Raw genomic sequence first — 26,288 nt, 5'->3', positions numbered from 1 at the left:
CGATCGTTCTGCATCAAACAGTAATAAGTCGACCGGTGGCGGGGTTGTTGTTGCAGTCCGACGTTCATTGCAATCTGCTCTACTAATGGACGCTATGGATGATTCACTCGAACAATTATGGATAAAAATCAAAGCAGTGAATTCAGTAGTCGTAATTGGTGTTATATATATTCCCCCAAATTTGCGCAATGAACTTGACGTAGTAGAACGCCACGTTTTATCAATCGAAAAGGCTACCGATTTGGTAGGACCCAATGACGACGTGTTATTAGTTGGTGATTATAATCGTGCTGGTCTCGCCTGGTCGAACCATCCACGTAGCAACTATTTTATCGTTGACGTGTTGCATTTTACAATCAATAGTACTAGTTCCTGCTTACTTGACGGAGTTGCTTTGAATGATTTGTATCAAATTAACGGAATTCACAACCAGAATAACCGACTTCTCGACCTCATTTTCGTCAATCAACATGCTTTGCCTGCTTGTGATGTTTGTCCTGCACCGGATATTTTGAGTGTCATTGACGCTCACCATCCGCCCGTAACGGTTAGTTTTCACCGGAATTTCCAACAGACATTTATCGACGAATTTGATCCTTCTGAATTTGACTTTCGACGCGGTGATTATGATGCTATGAACGCCGATTTAGCCACAATTAATTGGACGTCGATTTGTAGTTGTAATGATTTAAATGAAGCTGTTGATAAATTCACCATGAAAATTCATGAGGTCATTGCTCGACATATTCCTCTAGTTCGTCCACGTCGTAAGCCCATCTGGGGAAATATTGCACTCTCCCGCCTGAATCGCAGGCGAAAGTCTGCTCTTCGTGCTTATAATAAAAACAGGAACGCTTTTAATCGTGCACGTTTCACATCAGCAAGTCGAAGATACAAAACTCTAAACAAGCGGCTCTATTTGAGTTATGTACAGAATACAGAACGTAATCTTCGGTCTAATCCGAAGAGTTTTTGGAAGTTTGTAAATTCGAAACGTAAGGAAGATGGATTACCTTCGAGTGTGTTCCTGAAAAACGAAGAAGCGTCAACCGTAAACCATAAATGCGATTTGTTTGCTGAACATTTCTCAAGTGTTTTCATGAGCGACGATGAGTATGCTTCATTTGAAAATATTGCAGCAGCTCTACGTTTTGTTCCATGTAATGAGATTGCAACTTGGACATTTACAATTACTGAAGCTGAAGTTGCTGATACCGTTGGGAAAATGAAACAGTGTTATTGCCCTGTACTGTTAAAGAAATGCTGTGCGAGTTTGAAATCACCAATGGCTTCCTTATTTAATTTATCCATGCACTGCCATCAATTTCCGCGGAGTTGGAAGTCGTCCTACATGTTCCCTGTATTTAAAAAAGGTGACAAACGGAATATCGAGCACTACCGTGGAATTACTTCTCTATGCGCTTACTCGAAAGTCCTAGAGGCAATTGTTTACAACCATCTCTGGTTTCATGTTAAGAATTACATTTCTACATCGCAACATGGATTCTTTCCTGGAAGATCTGTTTCGACTAATTTGCTGGAGTTTACTTCTTTATGTTTGCGGTCAATGGACCAGCGTGATCAGGTGGATACTATTTATACTGATTTAAAGGCCGCATTCTATCGCGTCGATCACGGAATTTTGCTAGCTAAGCTTGATAAGCTGGGTATCTCAGCAGACCTGACTGCGTGGCTTAGTTCTTATTTACGAGACCGTAGAATGGCTGTAAAATTGGGAGCATCTCTATCATGCTGGTTTCGAAACAATTCTGGTGTACCTCAAGGTGCACTCTAGGACCTCTATTGTTCTCTTTGTTCATTAACGACGTATCCCGACTATTACCGCCTGGCACAAGATTACTGTATGCAGATGATGCCAAAATTTACTCGGTTATTCGTAATACTGATGATTGTATGAGGCTTCAGGGACTAATAAATCTGTTTGTTGAATGGTGCAAATGCAATTGTATGGCTGTGAGTATTCCAAAATGTACCATCATTAGTTTCTCCCGAAAGAAGCACACGTTGGTGTATAATTACTGCATTGATGATCAAACACTGCAACAAAGCGATAGGGTTACTGATCTCGGAGTAGTATTAGACGAGCAACTAACGTTTAGACAACACTACAACATGATTATCAACAAAGCTAATCGACAACTGGGAATGATATTCAAGATTGGTAAAGAGTTTCATGAGCCCGGCACTTTACGCTCTTTGTACTGCTCGCTGGTACGCTCAATTTTAGAAACCAGCTGCGCAGTCTGGGATCCCCAATTTGACAGTTGGTCTCTTCGTATCGAAAAGATACAGAAACGTTTCGTTCGAAGAATATGCCACATGCTACCATGGAGGAATCCTGATAACTTGCCATCGTATGAGAACCTGTGTTTGTTAATTGGCATAACTTCGCTTAAGGAACGGCGGAAAGATATCGTCGCTAATACGGCACAAAAGATTTTGATGGGAACATACGACAGCCCCGCCATACTATCTTCGCTCCTGCTGCACTGTCCACTACGTCCTCAACGACATCAACAATTGCTACGTGTAGGAACTCACCGCACTAACTACGGCTTACATGAACCAGTTCGACACTTGGCAAATGAATATAACCGTCGAAGACAAACCTTTGATTTTTAACTTATGGACCAATGTTTTTAATTATGTTTAATTTGTGGTGATTGTTATGTATTTTATGTATGTATTTTTAGCTGCTAAGATGATTTAATGTAAACTTATAAAAAGATGCTGGGTTTTTATGCCATTTTGAGAATGCGTTTATTGTGCAACTCAAGATGGCTTTTCCCAGCCATATATTTCATATATTTCATTAAGACCTTGAGTCGGATGGAATTATTAAAAATAAACAAATAAACAAATACATACATACATACATACATACATACATACATGCACATCTTTATACATAACGTATACATGCATACATACATCGTCTGACCAGGATGCACAAACCGCTGCCTCATACGTTCCAGCTGATTTGGTCAACTTGAATGTGTTTGAGATTACTGCTAACATGATAATAACCGCTGCAAAAAAACTGAAGCGTTCCTTCTCTGCGGGGCCTGATGGCATCCCAGCTGTAGTTTTGAATCGCTGTATTGTACCGTTAGTCGTTCCCTTACGCATTATTTTTAACAAATCCTTCGAACAAGCTAAATTCCCGAATATTTGGAAGGAGTCGTTTATGTTTCCAGTGTATAAAACAGGCGACCGCCGGAACGTTAGAAACTATCGCGGAATTACTAATTTATCTGCCGCGTCAAAATTGTTCGAAATAATTGTTAGCAGTATGATGTTGTCTCGTCAAAAAACTACATATCTTCAGCTCAACACGGCTTCATGCCTGGTCGCTCCGTTTGTACGAATTTAATGGAGTTCACCTCTACCTGTATCTCGCAAATAGAAAATAAGAAGCAAGTGGACGCAATCTACACGGACTTGAAGGCAGCTTTTGATCGGATCGACCATTCAATATTATTGCGGAAACTTTTTCGACTCGGTGCATCCCAACAACTAGTGCAATGGCTCAGCTCGTACTTGCGTGACAGGGTATTGCGCGTGAAGCTTGGCACGTGTATTTCTGCGCAATTTACTAATACCTCGGGTGTTCCGCAAGGTAGTAATATGGGACCACTACTTTTTTCACTGTTTTTCAACGACGTCACATTGCTATTGGACATCGGATGCAGACTTGTGTACGCTGATGACTTGAAATTATTTCTACCTATTGGAAAAACTGATGATTGTCGCCGCCTGCAAGAATTACTCGATACATTTGTTGATTGGTGTAAACGAAACTGGCTCACACTAAGTGTGGCAAAATGTGAAGTGATAAGTTTTTACCGTATTAAAAGTCCGATTCTATTTAACTATCAGATTGAGGGGTCTGAGCTGCGCAGAGTAGACCACGTTAGCGACCTTGGCGTGCTACTTGATACTAAGCTAACATTCGACCTACACCGTGAATCGACTATTTCGAAGGCAATGCGTCAACTGGGATTCATTTCTAAAATTGGACGAAATTTCAATGATCCGCATTGCCTGAAATCCTTGTATTGTGCTCTGGTTCGGCCACTGCTTGAAAACTGTAGTATTGTATGGTGTCCTCAGCAGTTAACATGGAACCTGCGCATCGAACGAGTACAAAGGAAATTCATTCGGCTTGCCCTGCGACATCTACCATGGCGTCATCCCGAGATTCTCCCACCGTATTCTGATCGCTGCCGGCTACTTGATCTAGACTCGCTAGATTATCGACGAAAAACGCACCAGGCAGTATTCGTGGCCAAAGTCATCAACGGTGAAATTGATTCCCCCAGACTTTTATCTCTATTGGACTTTCGTGCTTCGCAACGGACTCTACGTTCCACCGGCTTACTGCAAACTCCATTCCACCGTACCGTCTTTGGATGTAATGAACCCGTCACTGCATGTGTTAGAACATTTTCTAAAGTGGAAGAATTGTTTAATTTCGACGAGCCATCGTATAAATTTGTACAAAGGTTAAGAAGCACCAATGTTTTATAGAAACCATTCATGTAGACTCTAGTCAGATGAAGTAATAATAATAAATAAATAAATAAATAAATAAATACATACATGCTTCACCCATACATTGAATATAGTCGACTCTTGATGAATATATTTTGATTTTATTCGTTTTAACGGTTTAATATAAGGTGCTTAAGTCTTAAAGTTTCAATAACTTTTGAATGAATCATGCGATTTTCAATAACTCAGTCTCGTTTAATAGATTTCAAATTTTCAAATAATAATAAATTGCAGGCTGTTTCTCATTGAATTATTGCTTACATGTTACAAAAATATGTTAAATGCTTTTTTCACATTTGTTTATGTAACTTTTAAACCACAAGCTCGATCATCATGAAATTTGAAAGTTAAGGGCTTGAAAGACTCTTCTTTCATGTGCAATCAATTTTGTTCAAATCGGTTAAGGGACCTGTGAGAAAATGAAGTCTCATATTCGTATTTTTAAACTAAAAGTCCGATCAATATGAAATTCAATAGCGACCTATGGGACAACTAGACCATTCATTTCACATTAAGACCAACAAAACCAGTTCAGCCATCTCTGAGAAAAGTGAGTGAGATTAACCTTTACGTCCCCGACATCAAAAATGAAGGTACTTTCAGTTACACTTTTGGCTCTATCTCCACTAATTTTCAATCGATTTTTATGAAACTAGTCTTAAAAGAACCACATTAGATTGGCCTTTAATGAAAATATATGCAGGTAAATTATGGTTCCATTTTCCCGGAGATATTCCAGATCGCGGTGGGATTTTTTTTGACGTCATAAGTAACAGATGAAATAAAATTAGAAATCTGTTTAATTGACATCGCAAAAGTTATCCATTTTATTTGTAGTCACTAATAATGACTTGTACACTATCCTGTAGAGCGCTGGCTTACGCCTCACTCTCCGGAACATCCGGCATCGGTTCTACCGGGCCTCAAAAATGGCCATTTGTAATTCTCTTCGAAAACATGGCAAATGGGGTATCAAATGACAGGATTTTTCAACTCGAGCGCTTTAGTGGACATTTGGATGTATTTTGAGTCGATCTGGACATTTCGGAACATCCGGCATCGGTTCTACCGGACCTCAAAAGTGGCCATTTGGAATTCTCTTCGAAAACATGGCAAATGGGGTATCAAATGACAGGATTTTTCAACACGAGCTCTTTAGTGCATATTTGGATCTATTTTGAGTCGATTTGGACATTCCGGAACATTCGGAATCGGTTCTACCGGAACTCAAAAGTGGTCATTTGAAATTCTTTTCGAAAATATGGCAAATGGGGTATCAAATCACGGGATTTTTCAACTCGACCACTTTAGTGGGCATTTGGATGTATTTTGAGCCGATTTGGACATTTTCACACCCCATTTGCCATATTTTCGACAAAAATTCCAAATGACCACTTTTGAGTTCCGGTAGAACCGATGCTGGATATTCCGGAATGTCCAGATCGACTCAAAACACATCAAAATTTGCAATAAAAAGCTCGTGTTGAAAAATCCTGTTATCTGATACCCCATTTGCCATATTTTCGAAGAGAATTTCAAATGGCCACTTTTGAGGTCCGGTAGAACCGATGCCGGATGTCCGAAATGTCCAGATCTACTCAAAAAACATCCAAATGTCCACTAAAGAGCTCGCGTTGAAAAATTCTCTGATTTGATACCCCATTTGCTATGTTTTCGAAGAGAATTCCAAATAGCCACTTTTGAGTTCCGGTAGAACCGATGCCGGATGTTCCGGAATGCCCAGATCGACTCAAAATACATCCAAATGTCCACTAACTAGCTCGTGTTGAAAAACCCTGTGATTTGATACCCCATTTGCCATATTTTCGAAAAGAATACTGAAGGACCACTTTTCAGTTCCGGTAGAACCGACAACGGATGTTCCGGAGAGTGAGGCGTAAGCCAGCGCTCTACAGGATAGTGTACAAGTCATTATTAGTGACTACAAATAAAATGGATAACTTTTGCGCTGTCAATTAAACAGATTTCTAATTTTATTTCATCTGTTACTTATGACGTCAAAAAAAATCCCACCGCGATCTGGAATATCTCCGGGAAAATGGAACCATAATTTACTTGCATATTTTTTCATTAAAGGCCAATCTAATGTGGTTCTTTTAAGACTAGTTTCATAAAAATCGATTGAAAATTAGTGGAGATAGAGCCAAAAGTGTAACTGAAAGTACCTTCATTTTTGATGTCGGGGACGTAAAGGTTAAAAGCGTTACACACACACACACACGTCTACTCTTCGCGAACAAAACAAAACATGAGAAACAACAAACTCTACAACTCTTAAAAATGGTCTCAAATTTGCAAATGTTGACCGATTTGGCTGAAATTTTGACCAAAGTCTTAGGATTGAATTTAAAACAAGTGATGTTGAGCTCAAAAATATGGGTCATTTTTAAGGTCACTTTGAGGACCCCTAAAGTGAGAAAAAATTCATTTTTGTAGTTAAATTTCATATTTAATTAAAAAAATCTCATCTAACTTTTGTAGAACCATAGTGAATGTGTATATATCTGAAAGCTTGTCCTCTAAGCTTTCCAAAAATGTATAAAACACTTAAAATTGCTTGAAAAATTATTGAGTTATTCATGATAGTATGTGCACACCTAGCCAAAAAACGTTTTTTTGCAATAACTTGAAATTTTGGGGGTGTTAGGATGATGTCATATGTGTTTTAATGATGTACTAAGTGCGACTAATAGCGTACACTAGGTCACTTGCAAAGTATATTAAAAAAAAAAAATTTTGTCGCACCGTGTAACGTACAATGGAAACACCGAATGTGAATGATTAGATAAACGATGTCGTTAATATAAAACTGCAGTAGTACGGAAGAAAAGAGCATTCACTTATGAAACGAATTTCCATGTAGCTGGCTTAAAGAAAATTTCATGTGTTCGGGTTGCGTTGGTTTTTAGGTTCTTTTTTGTGATTATTTTCTACTGGGGCGGCTGACTCCGAAATAAGCCCCGGACACTCGAATCGTTTGCCGTTATTTTGAAGTGGAAAACTGGACTCGGCCAGTGATGAAAATCCCCCGTTCAGTTTTCTGCCCTCGTAAGTTCCTAAGCTGCGTTTTTAAGTGCTAGGTCTCTGTAGGTAAAGTGTTCTAACGTATCTAGTATACGGAGTATAGCGCAACGTTTTAAGTCTGCCAACCCGCTTCCCTTCCCGAACTTAGGGAAAAAAAGGAATCTCTCCCTGCGAGAGTCTCAGGCTGGGCAACCGTGAATCTCGGTGGGTGGTCTCTCCTTCGAAGAGTGGCGCTTAAGCCACCCGTTTATTGATCGGGTAGCGAGCAGGCGGACCTGTTGCAAGCTTACGTTTGCTTGATTGACTGCAGGAATCCAGTTAAAATCAGGTTCTTTAAGTGTTTAATTTAAGTGTCTCCCCCACTTAACTTACGGTTTGGAGTTGACCACAAATACATCTATGCCATCCTCAGGTAGTGTTCGATGGGTGTTTTTTTGGTTGTTCGTTTCGTGATTTTTTGAAACTACATTATTGTTTGATTATGTTTAGAATAATCCATCAAGGGTCTCGGTATCTGTCAGAAAACTTGAACCGTTTAGAAACGTTAGAACTAGGAGCTTTTAAGTTCCTCATTTCAATACTTCTCATTAATGCAATGCTTTCATTGTACGAGCCACAATCCTGTGAAACCAACTTCCAATTGCTATAAAAGAGATTGATTCCCAGAAAAGGTTCCAAGGCAGTGGCCTTTTAACCCAATGCCCTTCTGGCATATAAAAAAAGGTTCCATCTTGATGGTCTTGGTTGGCTGGTAAGAAGGAATTGGGCTAAATAGTTAAAGCGAAATATTGAACCGTTGTTTGAATTGAACTTGCTAGTTAGTTAGAATTGAATTTGTTAGGTTCAGTAAGGTTAACTACACACAGTTATGGGTCATTTTAGCTTTTTCTATCGATTAATGTGTGAATATTATACTAATAGATTGATGAAATTATTACTCATAAGTAGCATTAATAATTTGAACAATCATTAGGTGATATTTAAACGGAAATTAAATGTAAATAAAAGAAAACGTATCCAATTTAATTCTACTATGTATATTTCATTCTTGACAGATACGTATTTCGCCTACGACTTGCAGGCTTCCTCAGTGTCTGTTTTCGAACTAAATTAGCCAAAGCAATTTTACAGTTTTTATAGGAGCTTCAGGTTACGTAATCTATGTGTGGGTATACAAAATTCTATCGGTAAACTAATTCTATTGCAGCGCGTTACCACCGTTGCAGCAGGGGGAGTTTAGATAAGCGCCGCAATAATAACGTAGGATTAATTTTAAAATCTCAAAATACTCTATGAAACTGGAGGGTAAAGAAGACTACCCAAGTAACAATTTGGGTTTTATTACACTCTTATGGTGGAATTTGAGACCAAAATTGGTCATGGAAACCGCCATAAGAGTACAATAAAACTCTCACTGTTTCTTGGGTATGCAACCATCATCTCGTTCTATCTTATTACGTTTTCAAAATAGAAAAAAGACCAAAAACAACTTATCGTTCGCAAGTTGCCAGCTATCACCAACACAATTTAGTCCGATGCTGAAATCAGCAGATGGATGGTGTGCCTGTCAAACTACATACATTGCCCAGATTGTATAACATTTCGCCGAATACCATTTCGCGGAAAACCAATTCGCGAATGACCATAACGCGGAATATACTGTTTCGCGGAAAACCATTTCGCAGAAAACATTTTCGCGGAAAGTATCATTTCGCGGAAAACATTTTTGCGGAAAGTACTATTTCGCGGAAAAAATTTTCGCCGAAAGTACTATTTGTCGGAGAACCACCGCTCATTCAGCTTGGTAGCGTAAGTTAAATCGATGCGAGCACTAGGGAAAACTAACTAGAGGTCAGTAGACCTAGGAAAACGAATAGACCTAGACAGATGTGATCTCTGCGGGGGGGCTGCCTATTTACTATGGTTCTACAAAAGTTAGACGAGATTTTTTCAATTAAATATGAAATTTAACTACAAAAATGAATTTTTTCTCACTTTAGGGGTCCTTAAAGTGACCTTAAAAATGACCCACATTCCTAAGCTCAACATCACTTGTTTTATATTCAATCCTAAGACTTTGGTCAAAATTTCAGCCAAATCGGTCAACATTTGCAAATTTGAGACCATTTTTAAGAGTTGTAGAATTCGTTGCTTCTCATATATCACCCGCCTAATCTTACATCGTGTACAAGGTGCTCAGTTATAAGTTTAGGCGGGTGATATATGAGAAGCAACAAATCTACAACTCTTAAAAATGCTCTCAAATTTGCAAATGTTGACCGATTTGGCTGAAATTTTGACCAAAGTCTTAGGATTGAATATAAAACAAGTGATGTGGAGCTCAGGATTGTGGGTCATTTTTAAGGTCACTTTATAGACGCCTAAAGTGAGAAAAATTTCATTTTTGTAGTTAAATTTCATATTTAATTGAAAAAATCTCGTCTAACTTTTGTAGAACCATAGTGAATGTGTATATATTCTGAAAGCTTGTCCTCTAAGCTTTCCAAAAATGTATAAAACAGATAAAATTGCTTGAAAAAATATTGAGTTATTCATGATAGTATGTGTAAACCTAGCCAAAAAACCCGATTTAATCCACCTAGTGGTGAAAGGAACCTTTGTTATACCATCTTATATGTCATTTGACATAGGCATTTTCAGTTAAAATATTATGTTTGATTTGTATTTGAATTTGTAATTTTCATAAAACTGACAGAGTCAAATTATATACGCATCACTTTGAACTAAATTCTTATATAAACTGTTTCTTAAGCCCAGCCGTTCTCAAGTTATTCAGTTGTGAAATCTCAAAATTATCTATTGGAGTCAACACATACAAAGTATCCGATAACCGTGTAATCGACTTTCACGGATTTGAACCAAATTTTGTCAGATTGTTCATTTTAGGTCAGAAAGCAAAAATCTTAGATTTGGTGCCGATTGATACCTCCATAAGTGGTACGATTAGTGGTAGTACCTCCTTTTTAAAAAAAGACCCGTTTTGTCAAACCTTTTTATGTTTTACTTACAGATAAACCTGGAAATCTCGACCGACCAATCTCGGACCAAAAAGGTCCAATGTGCAAATGAGAGATTCTCTTTGCGTTTCTTCTCTTATGCTTATTACGGCGGCATAAATAGATTTCAACCCAATTATTCTAAGGATAAGCTTTCCAATAACACTAGTAACCGTTTCATGCAAAATAGACGCATTCAAGTGCATTTATGCCGCCGTAATAACCGTAAGGGACGAGTCGCAAAGAGACCTTTTGGAATGCTGCTCGTCAAATATTAGGTTTAGAAAGAAACTATTTTCACATTCAAATTCCAATTCAAATCGAAAATAGTCGAGTAAAAACTGGCTTTTTGCGCTTAGCGTTTTGAGCTGGAAATGATCATTAAGAAATCGACACGTCTTCGGAATTTAATTCAACTGTTTGTTAACGCTGTGCTAGTTATCATCCATATGCATCCTAGCGATAAACAATTTTCAGAGTGTATTTTAAGCTATAAATTACTTTATAGAATATAGGAAAGCAATGAAAACATCGTATACCGAATTTTTGAGCAGATCTGATTTTAAAGTGGCTGTTAGCTTCGGGGTACAATGCTAGCCTAACAAGCCAGTCATTGTATGTTCGAATCTCGACTGATCGGTGTCGCTACAAAGTTAATAGGATCTTTGCCCTAGCCCCGTAATTTTCCTGTACTCTAATAACCGGCTGCGAAGTCTGTCGATAAAGAAGGGTCAAGTTCTGAAGGACGTTTACACCCATGGCTTTGCTTTGCTTGATTTTAAAGTGGTTTCTTCAAACAAATCATTAAATTTCGCAACCAGTAAGAGACAGATAGTTACTATATGCAGCAAAGTTGCTTATTTTAGTGTTCTAGAATTTTTGTGAAGACGCTATTTTTTTTGGACGCATGTAAAAAACAAAAATTTGTGTCACCCTATTAGGTGGATTCACGGTCACCCTAAAAGTGTAAGAAAATGTGCTATATTTTATTAATTAACTGCTGCAAAGAAACATCCGTTGAAAAATTACACATTTTTACTATATTATTCTGTTTTAAATGTTTAGTCCAATTAAAGGTTTGGTCATTAAGGTTTTCTTGAATAAATTTCATCAATCATTTTTAAATATCTTTTGACCAGTAGAACCAATCCTTATGAAATTTGGTAAATACATTTGCAGTGTTAAGACCTCTCGTTTAATACTAAAACAATTGAAACTAGATAAATTATCTTGGTTAAAAGCGCTATAAAGTATTGTAAATTTTAACGTGTAATTTCAATTACTCTTAACTTTCAAACTAAAAGTCCAATCAAAAAACCATTCAATAGTGATCTATTCGGCTATATTACCTTTCAAATGAGACTAATAGCGCATAAATCGGCTTGGCCATCTCTGAGAAACAGGCGATAATTATTACCTTGTCAAAACACGTTTTTAAGCATAACTTTTAAACTACTTATTTGTTTTCAATAAAACTTCCTGAAAATTTTTATAATTTAGCAAGAGCTTTCATTTGGTACTAAGATCATTGAAATCGGTTGTGTGGTTCCGGAGAAAACCGTGTCACGTAGTTTTCACATTTTTGCTTATTACTTTTAAACGAAACATCGGACCACGAAGTAATTCAATAGTGATATACTAGGCAATAATACCTTTCAAATGAGACTAATAACACATAAATCGGTTCAGCCATATCCGAGAAACAGGCGATAGAAAATGAGCTGCACACACACACATACACACACACACACACACATACACACACACATACACACACACAGACATTGCTCAGTTCGTCGAGCTCTATCGATTGGTATATGTGATTCGGCCTTCCGGGCCTCGGATCAGTTTCGTGTTTTTCGACCAATTTTTAAACCTTTGTTATATACTATAACAAAGGTAAAACGTTTTTACCTTTGTTATACTATATAACAAAGGTTTAGGAATTGGTCGAAAAACACGAAGTTGATCTAAGGCCCGGAGGGCCGAGTCACATATACCAATCGATAGGGTTCGACGAATTGAGCAATGTCTGTGTGTGTGTGTGTGTGTATGTGTGTGTGTGCGCTGCTTATTTTCTATCGCCTATTTCTCGGAGATGGCTGAACCGATTTGTCTGCTATTACTTTTGTTTGAAAGGTATTATAGTGTAGAATATTGCTGTTTGCTAGATTTCGTGGTCCGACTATTCGATTAAAAGTTATAAGCAAAAATGTGAAAACTACGTGACACGATTTTTTCCGGAACCAAACAACCAATTTCAACGATCTTAGTACCAAATGAAAGCTCTTACTATTGCTAAACTTTGTGCCACGTTTTATTGAAAACAAACAAGTGGTTTAAAAGTTAGCCTTAAAAAACCAGTTTTGACAAGGTTCAAATGATCGCCTGTTTCTCAGAGATGGCCAAACCGATTTATGCGCTATTAGTTTCATTTGGCAGGTAATATAGCCGGATAGATCACTATTGAATGGTTTTTTGATTGGACGTTTAATTTGAAAGTTATGAGCAATCGTATACACCACACCAAAATTAACAATTATTTATAATGATTTTAACCAAGATAATTTACCTAATTTCAATTATTTTTATATCAAACGAGAGGTTTTGACACTATGAATATATATACAAAATTTCATAAGAATTGGTTTTACTGGTCAAAAGATATTAACCCTCGAACACTCGCGCCAACTTTTGTAACACGGTTAGTCGCGCGCACAATAGCCCAAACCAAAGAAAACGTGCGTACTAGAGTTTTGACTAGGAAAACTTGGTTTAAAGTTTATCAAACCTTTGGGAGAGTTTCTTGAAATTGAATGCTCTATCGTCTGATAGAATTTAAATTTTGATTAATCCCCCTAAAAGTGAAATAAAAAAATTGTTTTTCTTCAGTTTCAATATAACACATTGATATGTTCTGCAAAGTTTTAGAGCATAGTATTACAAGGAATTTTGCTGAAGACAGTAACCTTCTATCTCTTCAGCGAAGACAGAAAAATCTTATTTATTGTATATGCATTTGTAAAATCAGTTTGTCTATTTTAGCTCTATTTGTAATTGTTGTATGACTTTTTCGTTTATTACAAAGTTGTATAAACAGTAAAAATACACAACTTTGCTGAAAATAGTATACCTCTATGTTTGCTTGTTTAGGAACTGTAGAACTTTGATTATAAAAGATACCCTGCTTTTGACCCCGAATTACTCGACTACCAACAGATGGATACATGTTAAACATTTTACATTTGCTGATAGTTTTGCTGCATACAGACACCATTTTTCCATATGAAGAAACGAGAGAAAATTCCAGTTGAAGCCAACTGCGGTACACCTGACATGCTGCTTGCTTCTTTCGTGTGAAGTCGGTTTATGCTGATCTGTTTTCCTAACAATTTAAAGTATTAATGCATTGAATAATTCTGACATTTCGCTCATAACAAGTTTATTGAAGAATGTAAGTTAGTTAAACAACGATTTGTAACTTTATAACAATATGGCTTGAAACCTGCACATGTTGTACAAAATACAACAGCGTGAGTAACCGAAGGTTAATAAAAATTGATGAAATTTATTCAAGAAAACTTTATTAATGAGAATCAGATAGAATGGCATGACAGGAAATTATGCATAGTTCAAAAACCCATAAACTAGACCTTCACTACGCAATGTATATGTTAAAGAATAATATTTCTTCTTACAACTTACACTTACAACTTACTCAGCAATTTCATAAGAAGAGGAACTATCAAAATTTATAAGTGCTGTAAAACGGGCTAACATTGATCACCGGGGTAATATTGATCAAATGGACCATTCGCATAAATAAGTGAAATAAAGCACTACTGCCAACTTTCCTGAACTGACCAATGTTATCCCGTTTTACGGTACTTCTATTTCGTTCAAAGTTTGCAAACTTATTCAGTTTCCAAAAATTTTATGTAAACAAACGCACCACGCAACCTTAACCAATAGATGAATTATTTTCCGAAGAAGTTTAGATTTCTATCTCAATTAGCAAGTAAGACCGTATAACAAAGGTTCCTTTCACCACTAGGTGGATTAAATCAGGTTTTTTACAATAACTTGAAATTTTGGGGGTGGTAGGAAGATTTCAAATGTGTTTTTATGATGTACTAGGTGTGACTAACAACGTACACTAGGTCATTTGAGAAGTATTTTTTCCGTGCAACACCGTGTTATTAGCTGTTATTTTCGATATGCTTCTTCAAAATTATCGCCATCCATGGATGTTCGCTCCGTAAAATTTTACAATGTCTTCTTCTCGGTAATCCCTGTAAATCAACACAAATCCTTTTTTACGTTTTGGAACCTCCTCCTTGTTAATAGCCATCCTATTTCACCTTTCAGAAATTAAATTTAAATCCGAGAGAAACGCAACCCATTTTACTTATTTGAACTTATTTTTTACTTATTTACTCCCCCTTTGTTAGCGATTCCCTACTTTTGTCAACCTCCCAGTGCTGATTGCCTCGTATCAAAGAACATGTGTACCAAGTTTGGTGAAGAACGGTCAATCAAGGCGTTCTAGAGTTATGGTGAAACATACAAACATACAAACACACTCACGCTAATTTTTTATATATAGGATAGCTGAGTACCCGATCTTACTCGGGGCGGCTTTGTCTCACAGCCACTTGTACATCTGTTATTGTAACCGAAATGCCTATAATGCAAAAATATAACGCTTGTTCCTTTTTTGGACGTTCCTCCCCATTTGTCACTTCCCCCTCTTTTGTCTACCCGGCCACTTATACATCTGTTTTCTTTACGGAAATCTCTATAAAACCCTATAAAGAAAGAGAAACAAAGATATTTTTCCTATTTGCACCTTCCGCTAACAATGGCCCCACCCATAGGTAATGAATAGTTTTGTCATTAACTTTTCGTCGGAAAGCCCAATTTCGGAAGCAGTTTTTCGGCCCAAAAGCGGGATTCTGTCTATAAAAATGTAAATACTGCATTCTTCTTGCCAATCTGAACACAGCGAATAGGGGTCAGTCCCGGCGTAGTGGTTAGCATTCACGTCACAAAGTCAGAAGTCACAAATGACCCAAGGTGGTTAAAGTGACTATAATCTAACAAAAAAAAAAAACAAAAACAGCGAATATATTTTCATAAACTGAATTTTTGTTTCAAACAAAAAAACTGCTTTTGAAATTGGCGGAATCGATGACGACTAATTTCACCTTAAGGAATAACCGTCCAAACATTTCGAAGTCTTCCCCCTGTTACCCTCTCTTTTATCAACCCCTTCAGTTCTGATTCCCTTATATCAAAGAACAGGTATGAAAGGTTGATAAAGAACGGTCAAGGTGTTTCGGAGTTATCGTCTCACCCCCCCCCCCCCCATTTTAGTCCCATCCCATTTTGTCAACACCCGGTGCTGCTTCCCTGATGTCAAGAAACATGTGTGCCAAGTTTGATAAAGAACGGTAAACGCGTTTCGGAGTTATGCCACCCCCCTATCAGGGAATCTCCCTCCCTCGTTTTTGTTAACCCCCAGTGCTGATTCTCTTATGCCAAGGAACAATTGTCCAGGCATTTCGGAGTTATGGCCTCCCCCTGTTACGAATCGCCTCCCACTTTTATTTCGAAGTTATGGTCCCCCCTCCCCCCTTTGTCAACCCCGGGCTAATTCCCTGATGTCAAGGAACATGTGTGCCAAGTTTGATAAAGAACGACCCCACCCTATTAGGGACCATCCTCCCCCCCCCCCCTATCAGAAAACCTCCCTCCCTGGGTTTTGTTAATCTCCCAGTGCTGATTCTCTTATGTTAAGGAACATGTGTGCCAAGTTTGGTGGAGATCGGTCAGGGCGTTCTGGAGTTATGGTGGAACAAACAAACATACAAACATACTCACGCTCACTTTTATATATATATAGATAGATAGAATAGATAGAATAAATAAATAGATAGAAGCTAGAAAAGATGTTGAAAAGTTGTAACAATCTAAATACTATTTTTCTTTTTAGGGCTAAGCTCTGCTTCAGTAAACGCTGTGATACAAAAGGTTAATTCGTTGGAGTTACTCCTTGATAAAAATGATGATGAACTGCGTGAAATATTAGCCAACAACATTAATGCCCGTGATGAGGAACTTCGTCGTTTAGTTCGTGCAATGAATAACCTTAAACGATGTCGTGGTCAGCTTCATTCAGGTGATTTGAAGGACCCTTTGGATTTATACTGGGATTCATGGGATCGTCATCCTTCTCATCACCGTGCATCTCCCAGAATTAATCGTGCACAACCGCGAATCGGAGTAAAACTTTCACAACCCATTCACCGTTGTAACGGAGTAATACAAAATCCTATGGATGTAATTCCTGCAGTGACACCTTCGCCAGATATTATTCCAGAACGATTACTACATCCCCACAATATAATTTCACCGGATGAAGGTTCCACCTACACACTAACTCCATCACCGTCTCCTCCAAATTCTCCTTCAAATGTGTCATTGACAAAACAAGCGAAGAAAGGGTTTCCAACCACGCCACCACCGAAGAAAAAACATCAAACACACATCCGGCATACTGCTTCTCAACAAACTAATACGCAACAGCAGCAAGTGTTACATAATAATAACTGTATTAATGCGATCAATCCAAATGTTAATGTACATACTGAACAGTTTGCAACGCTAACGAAATCCAAATCACACGAATGGCAATTCTTGCCAAATCAGCCTCTACAACTGACGGAGCCATCGGTTAACATCAATCAGCAAAATATGGTCAACTCTAATAATATTACCCCAAGTTTACAACCACAGGCAATCACTACAACGGTTGGTAATGGAAGCGTTTCAACGATGCCGGCAGTACGGACACGCTTACATACAGAACCGACTCTTGATCAACAGCAAACCCACGAACTTATGGAAAACACCATATCTTCATTTCATAATCTTTCTATTCCACCGAAGTCTCCCTGTACACCAATCATTACACGAGGAATGGGTCACATGATTCAACACCGTTTCACTAAAAAGTTAAAAGTTAGTACCTGCAATCTATGTAACAAACAAATGATCTTTGGTTTAAAATGTACAGAATGTAAATATCGATGTCACAAAGATTGCAAATCAAACGTTCCCCCATCTTGTGGGCTGCCGCAAGAGTTTGTGGAGGAGTTCAAGAAAAGTTTACAGTCTGATACGCTAATGCCGAACATATCACCAAATCTCGGCAGTCGCAGTATGTACACACGAGATCGTAGTCGCGTTCCTGTACATGGAATACATGCAGGTCCCGATAGCAGCTCCGCAGGATCTAGTTGCAATAGTTCGTCTCCTTCCAGTCCAGCCTTGTTATCTCTGCCTCCGCAAACTCCCGCAGCATCAAAACACTTGCAATTTAATTTTCCAGAGGTTTCAACTGGACACAATTTAAATCATATTGCAGAAAAAGATGGGATAATGATCGAAACTCATTCAATTAATAATAATCTTAAATCTAGTGGCATTGACCTAATCAGTCAAGGCAATAAAATTCCCAAAGTTTACCTTTCGAAGCTTCCAGAATCGCAAAAAAGTAACGATAGTGATAAAACTGGTTCTACTAGCGCTGCCAGCACTGATTCCTCTTCGGAACGTACACCTATTCGACTTGATTCAACAGAGGAACGTGAAAACGATAATTGGCCCAGACAAAATAGTCTGTCACTCAAAGAATGGGATATTCCGTACGATGATCTTAAGTTACTAGAAAAAATTGGAAACGGTCGTTTTGGTACAGTCCATAGAGCTCTTTGGCATGGTGATGTAGCTGTAAAGTTACTTAAAGAAGATTACGTAGCAGACGAACGAACTCTGGAAGCATTTAAATTGGAAGTGGCTACATTCAAAAAGACTCGTCATGAAAATGTAGTATTGTTCATGGGCGCATGTATGAAACCTCCACGATTGGCAATCGTAACATCGTTATGTAAAGGCAATACCTTGTATACACATATTCATATTCGGAAAGATAAATTCAATCTAAACCGTACTACAATCGTCGCCCAGCAGATTTCACAAGGAATGGGGTACTTGCATGCGCGTGGCATTGCTCATAAAGACTTGCGAACAAAGAACATATTTTTAGAAAATGGAAAAGTGATAATAACAGATTTTGGTCTTTTCAGTGCCACAAAACTTTCTTATTGTGATCTAGGCTTAGGAATTCCGAGCGGCTGGTTATGCTATTTAGCACCAGAGTTGATGCGTAAACTTACCTCGTATCGTCCGGTTGATGGTGATTTGCCTTTCTCAAGAGCTTCGGACATTTATGCATTCGGAACGGTCTGGTATGAACTGCTTTGCGGAGAATTCCCGTTCAAATACCAGCCGCCAGAATCCGTCATATGGCAAGTTGGTCGCGGAATGAAGCAGACTTTAGCAAACCTTCAAGCGTCGAGAGATGTAAAAGACATTTTAATGGTCTGCTGGACTTATCAGGCTGATGACAGACCAGACTTCGCTAAACTTTTGGCAATGCTAGAGCGGTTACCAAAAAAAAGGTTAGCTCGTTCTCCATCTCATCCAGTGCAGTTATCACGATCAGCCGAGTCAGTTTTCTAAAAACGGCAAAATATTAGTTTTCGTATCGTACGTATATTGATAATAATTCAAACCGTGAAAGAGCAACAAATTTTGATCTGTCCTTTTACCAGTAAAAACAATGCCAGGCTAACTTTGGGTTTGCAAAAAAACTAGCATAATAAAAATTAAGTGAAACCAAATGTCCTCAAGATATCAGAATAATTAGGAAGATATATGTTAATAAGAGGGTTGCGCAAATGGTCTCAGCTATTATAAAGTTGTTAGGCGCGACAATACATAAAACGCAAATAATTTATTAAACACTCTCTACATAAAGACGCTTACTCGAAGAATATATTGGATTCACATTATGGAATAAATATAGGAACCTGACATGTAGCATACTAAAACCGTATAAATTCTGAGTAGAGTTATTTTCATCTATGTTTTATTTTTACGGCAAGCTACTCATTGGCTAAGTATAAACGAATAAAAACTAAAAAATTGAACATCTTGTTGTTTTTAATCAATCTTAATTCAGTAAAAATGTGATGAAAGAAAATGTTTTTTTTTCAGTTTCTTTGTTTGCAACCAGATGCCTTCGAAAAACAAATTTTTGATCTAATTTTTTGTAATCTAATTGTTCGATTTAAGGGTTAAGCACAGTATAATCAATATATATAGAATGCCAGTGTCGCTGCAGTGCGCGTGGTAAAGATCACACATGTTCAGATAATGTATTTACATTATATATCTATACATATGTGTGTGTGCCTGAGATTCATCAAAAGGGGAATCTCATTGTCAAACTTTGACAACCAGTTTAAAATTTCAAATATGGCTACCAAGTAATGTGATTGGAAACTTCCCTTGCTTCAAATTTCTAAAAAAAGTCGGTGCAAAAAGGCGCAGTTGTGAGATTCAATTTATTAGGACGGAAAGAAAAAGAACGTTTAAAAACATTTCACTGGCATAAAAACACAGCGATGAGCGCACTGATGACAGCACCAATCAGCGCACAGATAAATAACAATGAGCAACTTTGACAATAAACCTTTGCACGGTGCCTAACCTCAACTCTGGTTTGACGTTTTTGTGTGTTTTGTTTTGATTCCCTTTGTAACCTAATATTATTGCTAGTGGGTTTATTACTTGTAATTCGTACCGCTTGTTTGCGGAAACCGGATATACCCGACTTTTCCGAAGCAGGAAAATGATAACAGTTCTGTACAACATATATTTTTGTCCTTTTTGCAGTTTTTTGCTTCTGGGTCTTGCGAATAAGTAATCAAAACAAACCCCACAACACTGTCAAACCTGGGAGGAAAAAAACGCACTGACATCTGCGTGCAATGCTTTATGAAGTTCCCGATTCACAGACTTGATTCAGATTGTTAGCATCATGTTTACCACAATGAGTCCTGCAGAAAAACAGCGACACTGGCATTCTATATATATTGATTCTACTTTAAGCACGTATCATTAATTTCTGATATGAATACTAGCGTACCAGACCTAAAAAAGGCGGGCATTGTCGTTTCAAAAACATGTTATGACCAGAAAAAATAATCAGGCAATCGAAGGATGGAGGATTTATTTTCAGAACAATTAATTTACATATTGCAATCTTTCGCCAGTAATTCGCCTCTATTGAGTAGCTAAGCTAGGAGGTGCGATGCTGCGTGGTTCCCGGCGGGTCTCCTATGATAGGCTGAATATTATATAAGGCTGAAAATTGTATAAAACTGAAAAGAAGCGTATTTTTTTACAGATTTTGCCAAATATTTCAGCTTTATTAACATAAATATTAATTCTGAGGCAAATTCTTCTGTTACAGTTATTATTTGCCATTCATAGTTAGACAGTTGTGTGTAGAGATGGTCGGGTCTCGGGTTTTCAGACCCGAAACCCGAAAAAAACCCAAACCCGTCGGGTTCGGGTTTGACACATTCACCAGGTGTCGGGTTCGGGTTTGGCCAAAAAAAAATATTCGGGTTCGGGTCGGGTTCGGGCTTAGCGGAAAAAATAAGTCCGGGTTTCGGGTTTGGGTAATGAGAAACCGAACCATCTCCACTTTAATGATATTTAGCATGACTCAGATATCAGCTACACTGGACTGGTTGCATTTTAGACGGTTTAGTGTTTTCAGTTTTAGACATTGGCGGAACTAGGGGGGGGGGCTAAGCCCTCCCTAGAAAAGATTTAGCCCCCCCTAGAAAAATTGACTAAGTTTTTTAATTTTTGAAAAACCAATAGTTAGATAACTATAGGTACGAAAAACTTCAGAGTAAAGTTTATTTGCATGACTGTTATAAGATTCCAGGCATTAATGTGCATTAAATTTTAATATGCCGACGAAATAAAATGGTTGAAAAAAATTCCGAGGGCTATAGCCCCCCCCCTATGAATGAGCGCTAGTTCCGCCAATGGTTTTAGATCGAGTTTAGACCAAAAGTTATATATTCCAGAATTCGCCAGAATTCGTTAGTTGGATCATGTCATAACTGCGCCCAAACTAGTGATAGGGTGGACTGACACAAGACTAAAATTGTCGGCTATCATAAATTATTGGTTTCTACTCCAATTTTAAAAAAGTTTCGTGCCGCGGAATAGTTGTAAGTTTAGTTGTCTGAACTGTTCAGGAACACTGAACATACCATCATGAAGCAGAGCTGCCACAAATACAGATATTTGTGCATGCATAAATTTGGGACCCATCAATTATTTCAGTAGCTGTGATTTCTGGCTCTAACTAATGTTCCTGAATTTTAAAGTACTTTAGAAACTATTTATGTTTTTTTAAAAATTAGATCGAGAAAATAAAATACTCCGGAGAAAACGATAGTCCCAAATTTATGCATGCACAAATATCTGTATTTATGGCAGCTCTGCCGGGAAGGGGGATTGCGGGATTTCCGGTTTTCTCGCGAATATTTGTAGAGTGAAGTCGATATGTTTAGTGTTAAAATCAATCCCTTTTATGTTTGCTACCTTTAAACTAAGGTGCTAGTGCTTTAGACTAAGAACTAGCTTTCGGCTATTAGATACCGGTGTAACATAATGAAACAAGATCCAAGTATTTCAAAATAATATTTCATGTAAATTTTTCTTTTCGCTTTTTACAGGTTTCATAGAAAACTTAAGAGATATTCCCGCGAAAAGTAATAGAAACGATTCTAGTGTATACTTTAATTTTTTTGAATTTTCAATTCAGTTCCAAAAGAAATAGAAGGGTGATAAAAACCTATAATTTCAAATGAATATTAGAGCTCGAACGCTATATAAAATACGAAAAGAAAACTTCCGAGATTTAAATCGAGGTGTGAGTTTTATAAAAATTAATATAAATTTCAAGTTTAGGGCGGGATCAAATTTAACATAATATAAAAATTCGGGTTCGAATCGGGTTTTGGTTTAGCCGAAAAAAAAAATTCGGGTTCAAGTCGGGTTCGGGCTTAGCGAAAAAAATAAATCCGGGTTCGGGTCGGGTTCGGGTTTGACTGAAAATAAAATTTCGGGTTCGGGTCGGGCTCGGGTTTGACAGAAAATAAAAATTCGGGTTCGGGTCGGGTTCGGGTTTGACAGCAAAAAAATTTTCGGGCTCGGGTCGGGTTCGGGCATGGAAAATATGAAACCCGACCATCTCTAGTTGTGTGCACTCCCACCAATATCCAAAAAAATTAACGTTAAGTTTTTGAAACAGTTGAAAAATTTCTTGCTTCTCATAGGAAAGAATTAGAACCCCATAGAAACATTTGGGCTAAAACTTTAGACAATTTAGACAAACTTATTTTAGCCATTAATTTTAAATGAAAACTTAAGTGCAATTTTTATTTGCGTCACTTTTAGTATTTAAATTTTAATATGCTGTCGAAACACTGATAACAAAAATTGCACGGGTTTTAGTCAGACAACCCCCAAAATTTGCGTAAAAAGATGCTTAAATTCCGAAATTCGCTTACAAAACCCCATAAACCGTTAAATATATATTACAGTACACTTATATTATTTCGTTACAAGTACAATTCGTTACAAGCACAGACAAACAGACATAACACTCGTTTTCCATTCATCGTACCGATTAAACCGTCATTTCAAATTTAGGCTTAGTTGGGAATGTCTCCGTTTTGGTCAAAGTGGCGCTTTTTGACGAGAGAAGGGGAATTTCCCATAAAAAATACTTGCTACTTCAAGGGATACCCATATTGCTATTTGATATTTGGGAATGTCGATCATAGATGGCGCTAGTGTTCAGGCTAAATGTGAGTTACGATAATTTTTGTTGGTTTTTCTTCCAAGAGTTATGTCTGTTTGTCTGTGTTACAAGTATAGAATATCAGCTGAAAGCATAATTTTTGATCTAATTTTTTGTAATCTAATTGTTCGATTTAAGGGTTAAGCACAGTATAATCAATATATATAGAATGCCAGTGTCGCTGCAGTGCGCGTGGTAAAGATCACACATGTTCAGATAATGTATTTACATTATATATCTATACATATGTGTGTGTGCCTGAGATTCATCAAAAGGGGAATCTCATTGTCAAACTTTGACAACCAGTTTAAAATTTCAAATATGGCTACCAAGTAATGTGATTGGAAACTTCGCTTGCTTCAAATTTCTAAAAAAAGTCGGTGCAAAAAGGCGCAGTTGTGAGATTCAATTTATTAGGACGGAAAGAAAAAGAACGTTTAAAAACATTTCACTGGCATAAAAACACAGCGATGAGCGCACTGATGACAGCACCAATCAGCGCACAGATAAATAACAATGAGCAACTTTGACAATAAACCTTTGCACGGTGCCTAACCTCAACTCTGGTTTGACGTTTTTGTGTGTTTTGTTTTGATTCCCTTTGTAACCTAATATTATTGCTAGTGGGTTTATTACTTGTAATTCGTACCGCTTGTTTGCGGAAACCGGATATACCCGACTTTTCCGAAGCAGGAAAATGATAACAGTTCTGTACAACATATATTTTTGTCCTTTTTGCAGTTTTTTGCTTCTGGGTCTTGCGAATAAGTAATCAAAACAAACCCCACAACACTGTCAAACCTGGGAGGAAAAAAACGCACTGACATCTGCGTGCAATGCTTTATGAAGTTCCCGATTCACAGACTTGATTCAGATTGTTAGCATCATGTTTACCACAATGAGTCCTGCAGAAAAACAGCGACACTGGCATTCTATATATATTGATTCTACTTTAAGCACGTATCATTAATTTCTGATATGAATACTAGCGTACCAGACCTAAAAAAGGCGGGCATTGTCGTTTCAAAAACATGTTATGACCAGAAAAAATAATCAGGCAATCGAAGGATGGAGGATTTATTTTCAGAACAATTAATTTACATATTGCAATCTTTCGCCAGTAATTCGCCTCTATTGAGTAGCTAAGCTAGGAGGTGCGATGCTGCGTGGTTCCCGGCGGGTCTCCTATGATAGGCTGAATATTATATAAGGCTGAAAATTGTATAAAACTGAAAAGAAGCGTATTTTTTTACAGATTTTGCCAAATATTTCAGCTTTATTAACATAAATATTAATTCTGAGGCAAATTCTTCTGTTACAGTTATTATTTGCCATTCATAGTTAGACAGTTGTGTGTAGAGATGGTCGGGTCTCGGGTTTTCAGACCCGAAACCCGAAAAAAACCCAAACCCGTCGGGTTCGGGTTTGACACATTCACCAGGTGTCGGGTTCGGGTTTGGCCAAAAAAAAATATTCGGGTTCGGGTCGGGTTCGGGCTTAGCGGAAAAAATAAGTCCGGGTTTCGGGTTTGGGTAATGAGAAACCGAACCATCTCCACTTTAATGATATTTAGCATGACTCAGATATCAGCTACACTGGACTGGTTGCATTTTAGACGGTTTAGTGTTTTCAGTTTTAGACATTGGCGGAACTAGGGGGGGGGCTAAGCCCTCCCTAGAAAAGATTTAGCCCCCCCTAGAAAAATTGACTAAGTTTTTTAATTTTTGAAAAACCAATAGTTAGATAACTATAGGTACGAAAAACTTCAGAGTAAAGTTTATTTGCATGACTGTTATAAGATTCCAGGCATTAATGTGCATTAAATTTTAATATGCCGACGAAATAAAATGGTTGAAAAAAATTCCGAGGGCTATAGCCCCCCCCCTATGAATGAGCGCTAGTTCCGCCAATGGTTTTAGATCGAGTTTAGACCAAAAGTTATATATTCCAGAATTCGCCAGAATTCGTTAGTTGGATCATGTCATAACTGCGCCCAAACTAGTGATAGGGTGGACTGACACAAGACTAAAATTGTCGGCTATCATAAATTATTGGTTTCTACTCCAATTTTAAAAAAGTTTCGTGCCGCGGAATAGTTGTAAGTTTAGTTGTCTGAACTGTTCAGGAACACTGAACATACCATCATGAAGCAGAGCTGCCACAAATACAGATATTTGTGCATGCATAAATTTGGGACCCATCAATTATTTCAGTAGCTGTGATTTCTGGCTCTAACTAATGTTCCTGAATTTTAAAGTACTTTAGAAACTATTTATGTTTTTTTAAAAATTAGATCGAGAAAATAAAATACTCCGGAGAAAACGATAGTCCCAAATTTATGCATGCACAAATATCTGTATTTATGGCAGCTCTGCCGGGAAGGGGGATTGCGGGATTTCCGGTCTTCTCGCGAATATTTGTAGAGTGAAGTCGATATGTTTAGTGTTAAAATCAATCCCTTTTATGTTTGCTACCTTTAAACTAAGGTGCTAGTGCTTTAGACTAAGAACTAGCTTTCGGCTATTAGATACCGGTGTAACATAATGAAACAAGATCCAAGTATTTCAAAATAATATTTCATGTAAATTTTTCTTTTCGCTTTTTACAGGTTTCATAGAAAACTTAAGAGATATTCCCGCGAAAAGTAATAGAAACGATTCTAGTGTATACTTTAATTTTTTTGAATTTTCAATTCAGTTCCAAAAGAAATAGAAGGGTGATAAAAACCTATAATTTCAAATGAATATTAGAGCTCGAACGCTATATAAAATACGAAAAGAAAACTTCCGAGATTTAAATCGAGGTGTGAGTTTTATAAAAATTAATATAAATTTCAAGTTTAGGGCGGG

General features: G+C 37.5%; 1 protein-coding gene across 1 annotated transcript in view; it reads left to right on the top strand.

Annotated features, from left to right (window-relative positions):
* The window catches only part of LOC128742389 (kinase suppressor of Ras 2), a 55,805-nt gene extending 36,151 nt beyond the window's left edge, over positions 1–19,654 (top strand). Inside the window, exon 2 of the mRNA XM_053838735.1 lies at positions 16,633–19,654. Coding sequence (XP_053694710.1) covers positions 16,633–19,223 — 2,591 coding nt within the window. The 3' untranslated portion in view covers positions 19,224–19,654. The remainder of the gene's footprint in view (positions 1–16,632) is intronic.
* The last annotated feature ends 6,634 nt before the right edge of the window (positions 19,655–26,288 follow it).

The sequence above is a fragment of the Sabethes cyaneus genome, chromosome 3 (genome assembly GCF_943734655.1).
Source record: "Sabethes cyaneus chromosome 3, idSabCyanKW18_F2, whole genome shotgun sequence".
In the NCBI taxonomy this organism is placed as follows: Eukaryota; Metazoa; Arthropoda; class Insecta; order Diptera; family Culicidae; genus Sabethes; species Sabethes cyaneus.
This window is presented reverse-complemented; position numbering and strand designations above follow the sequence as displayed.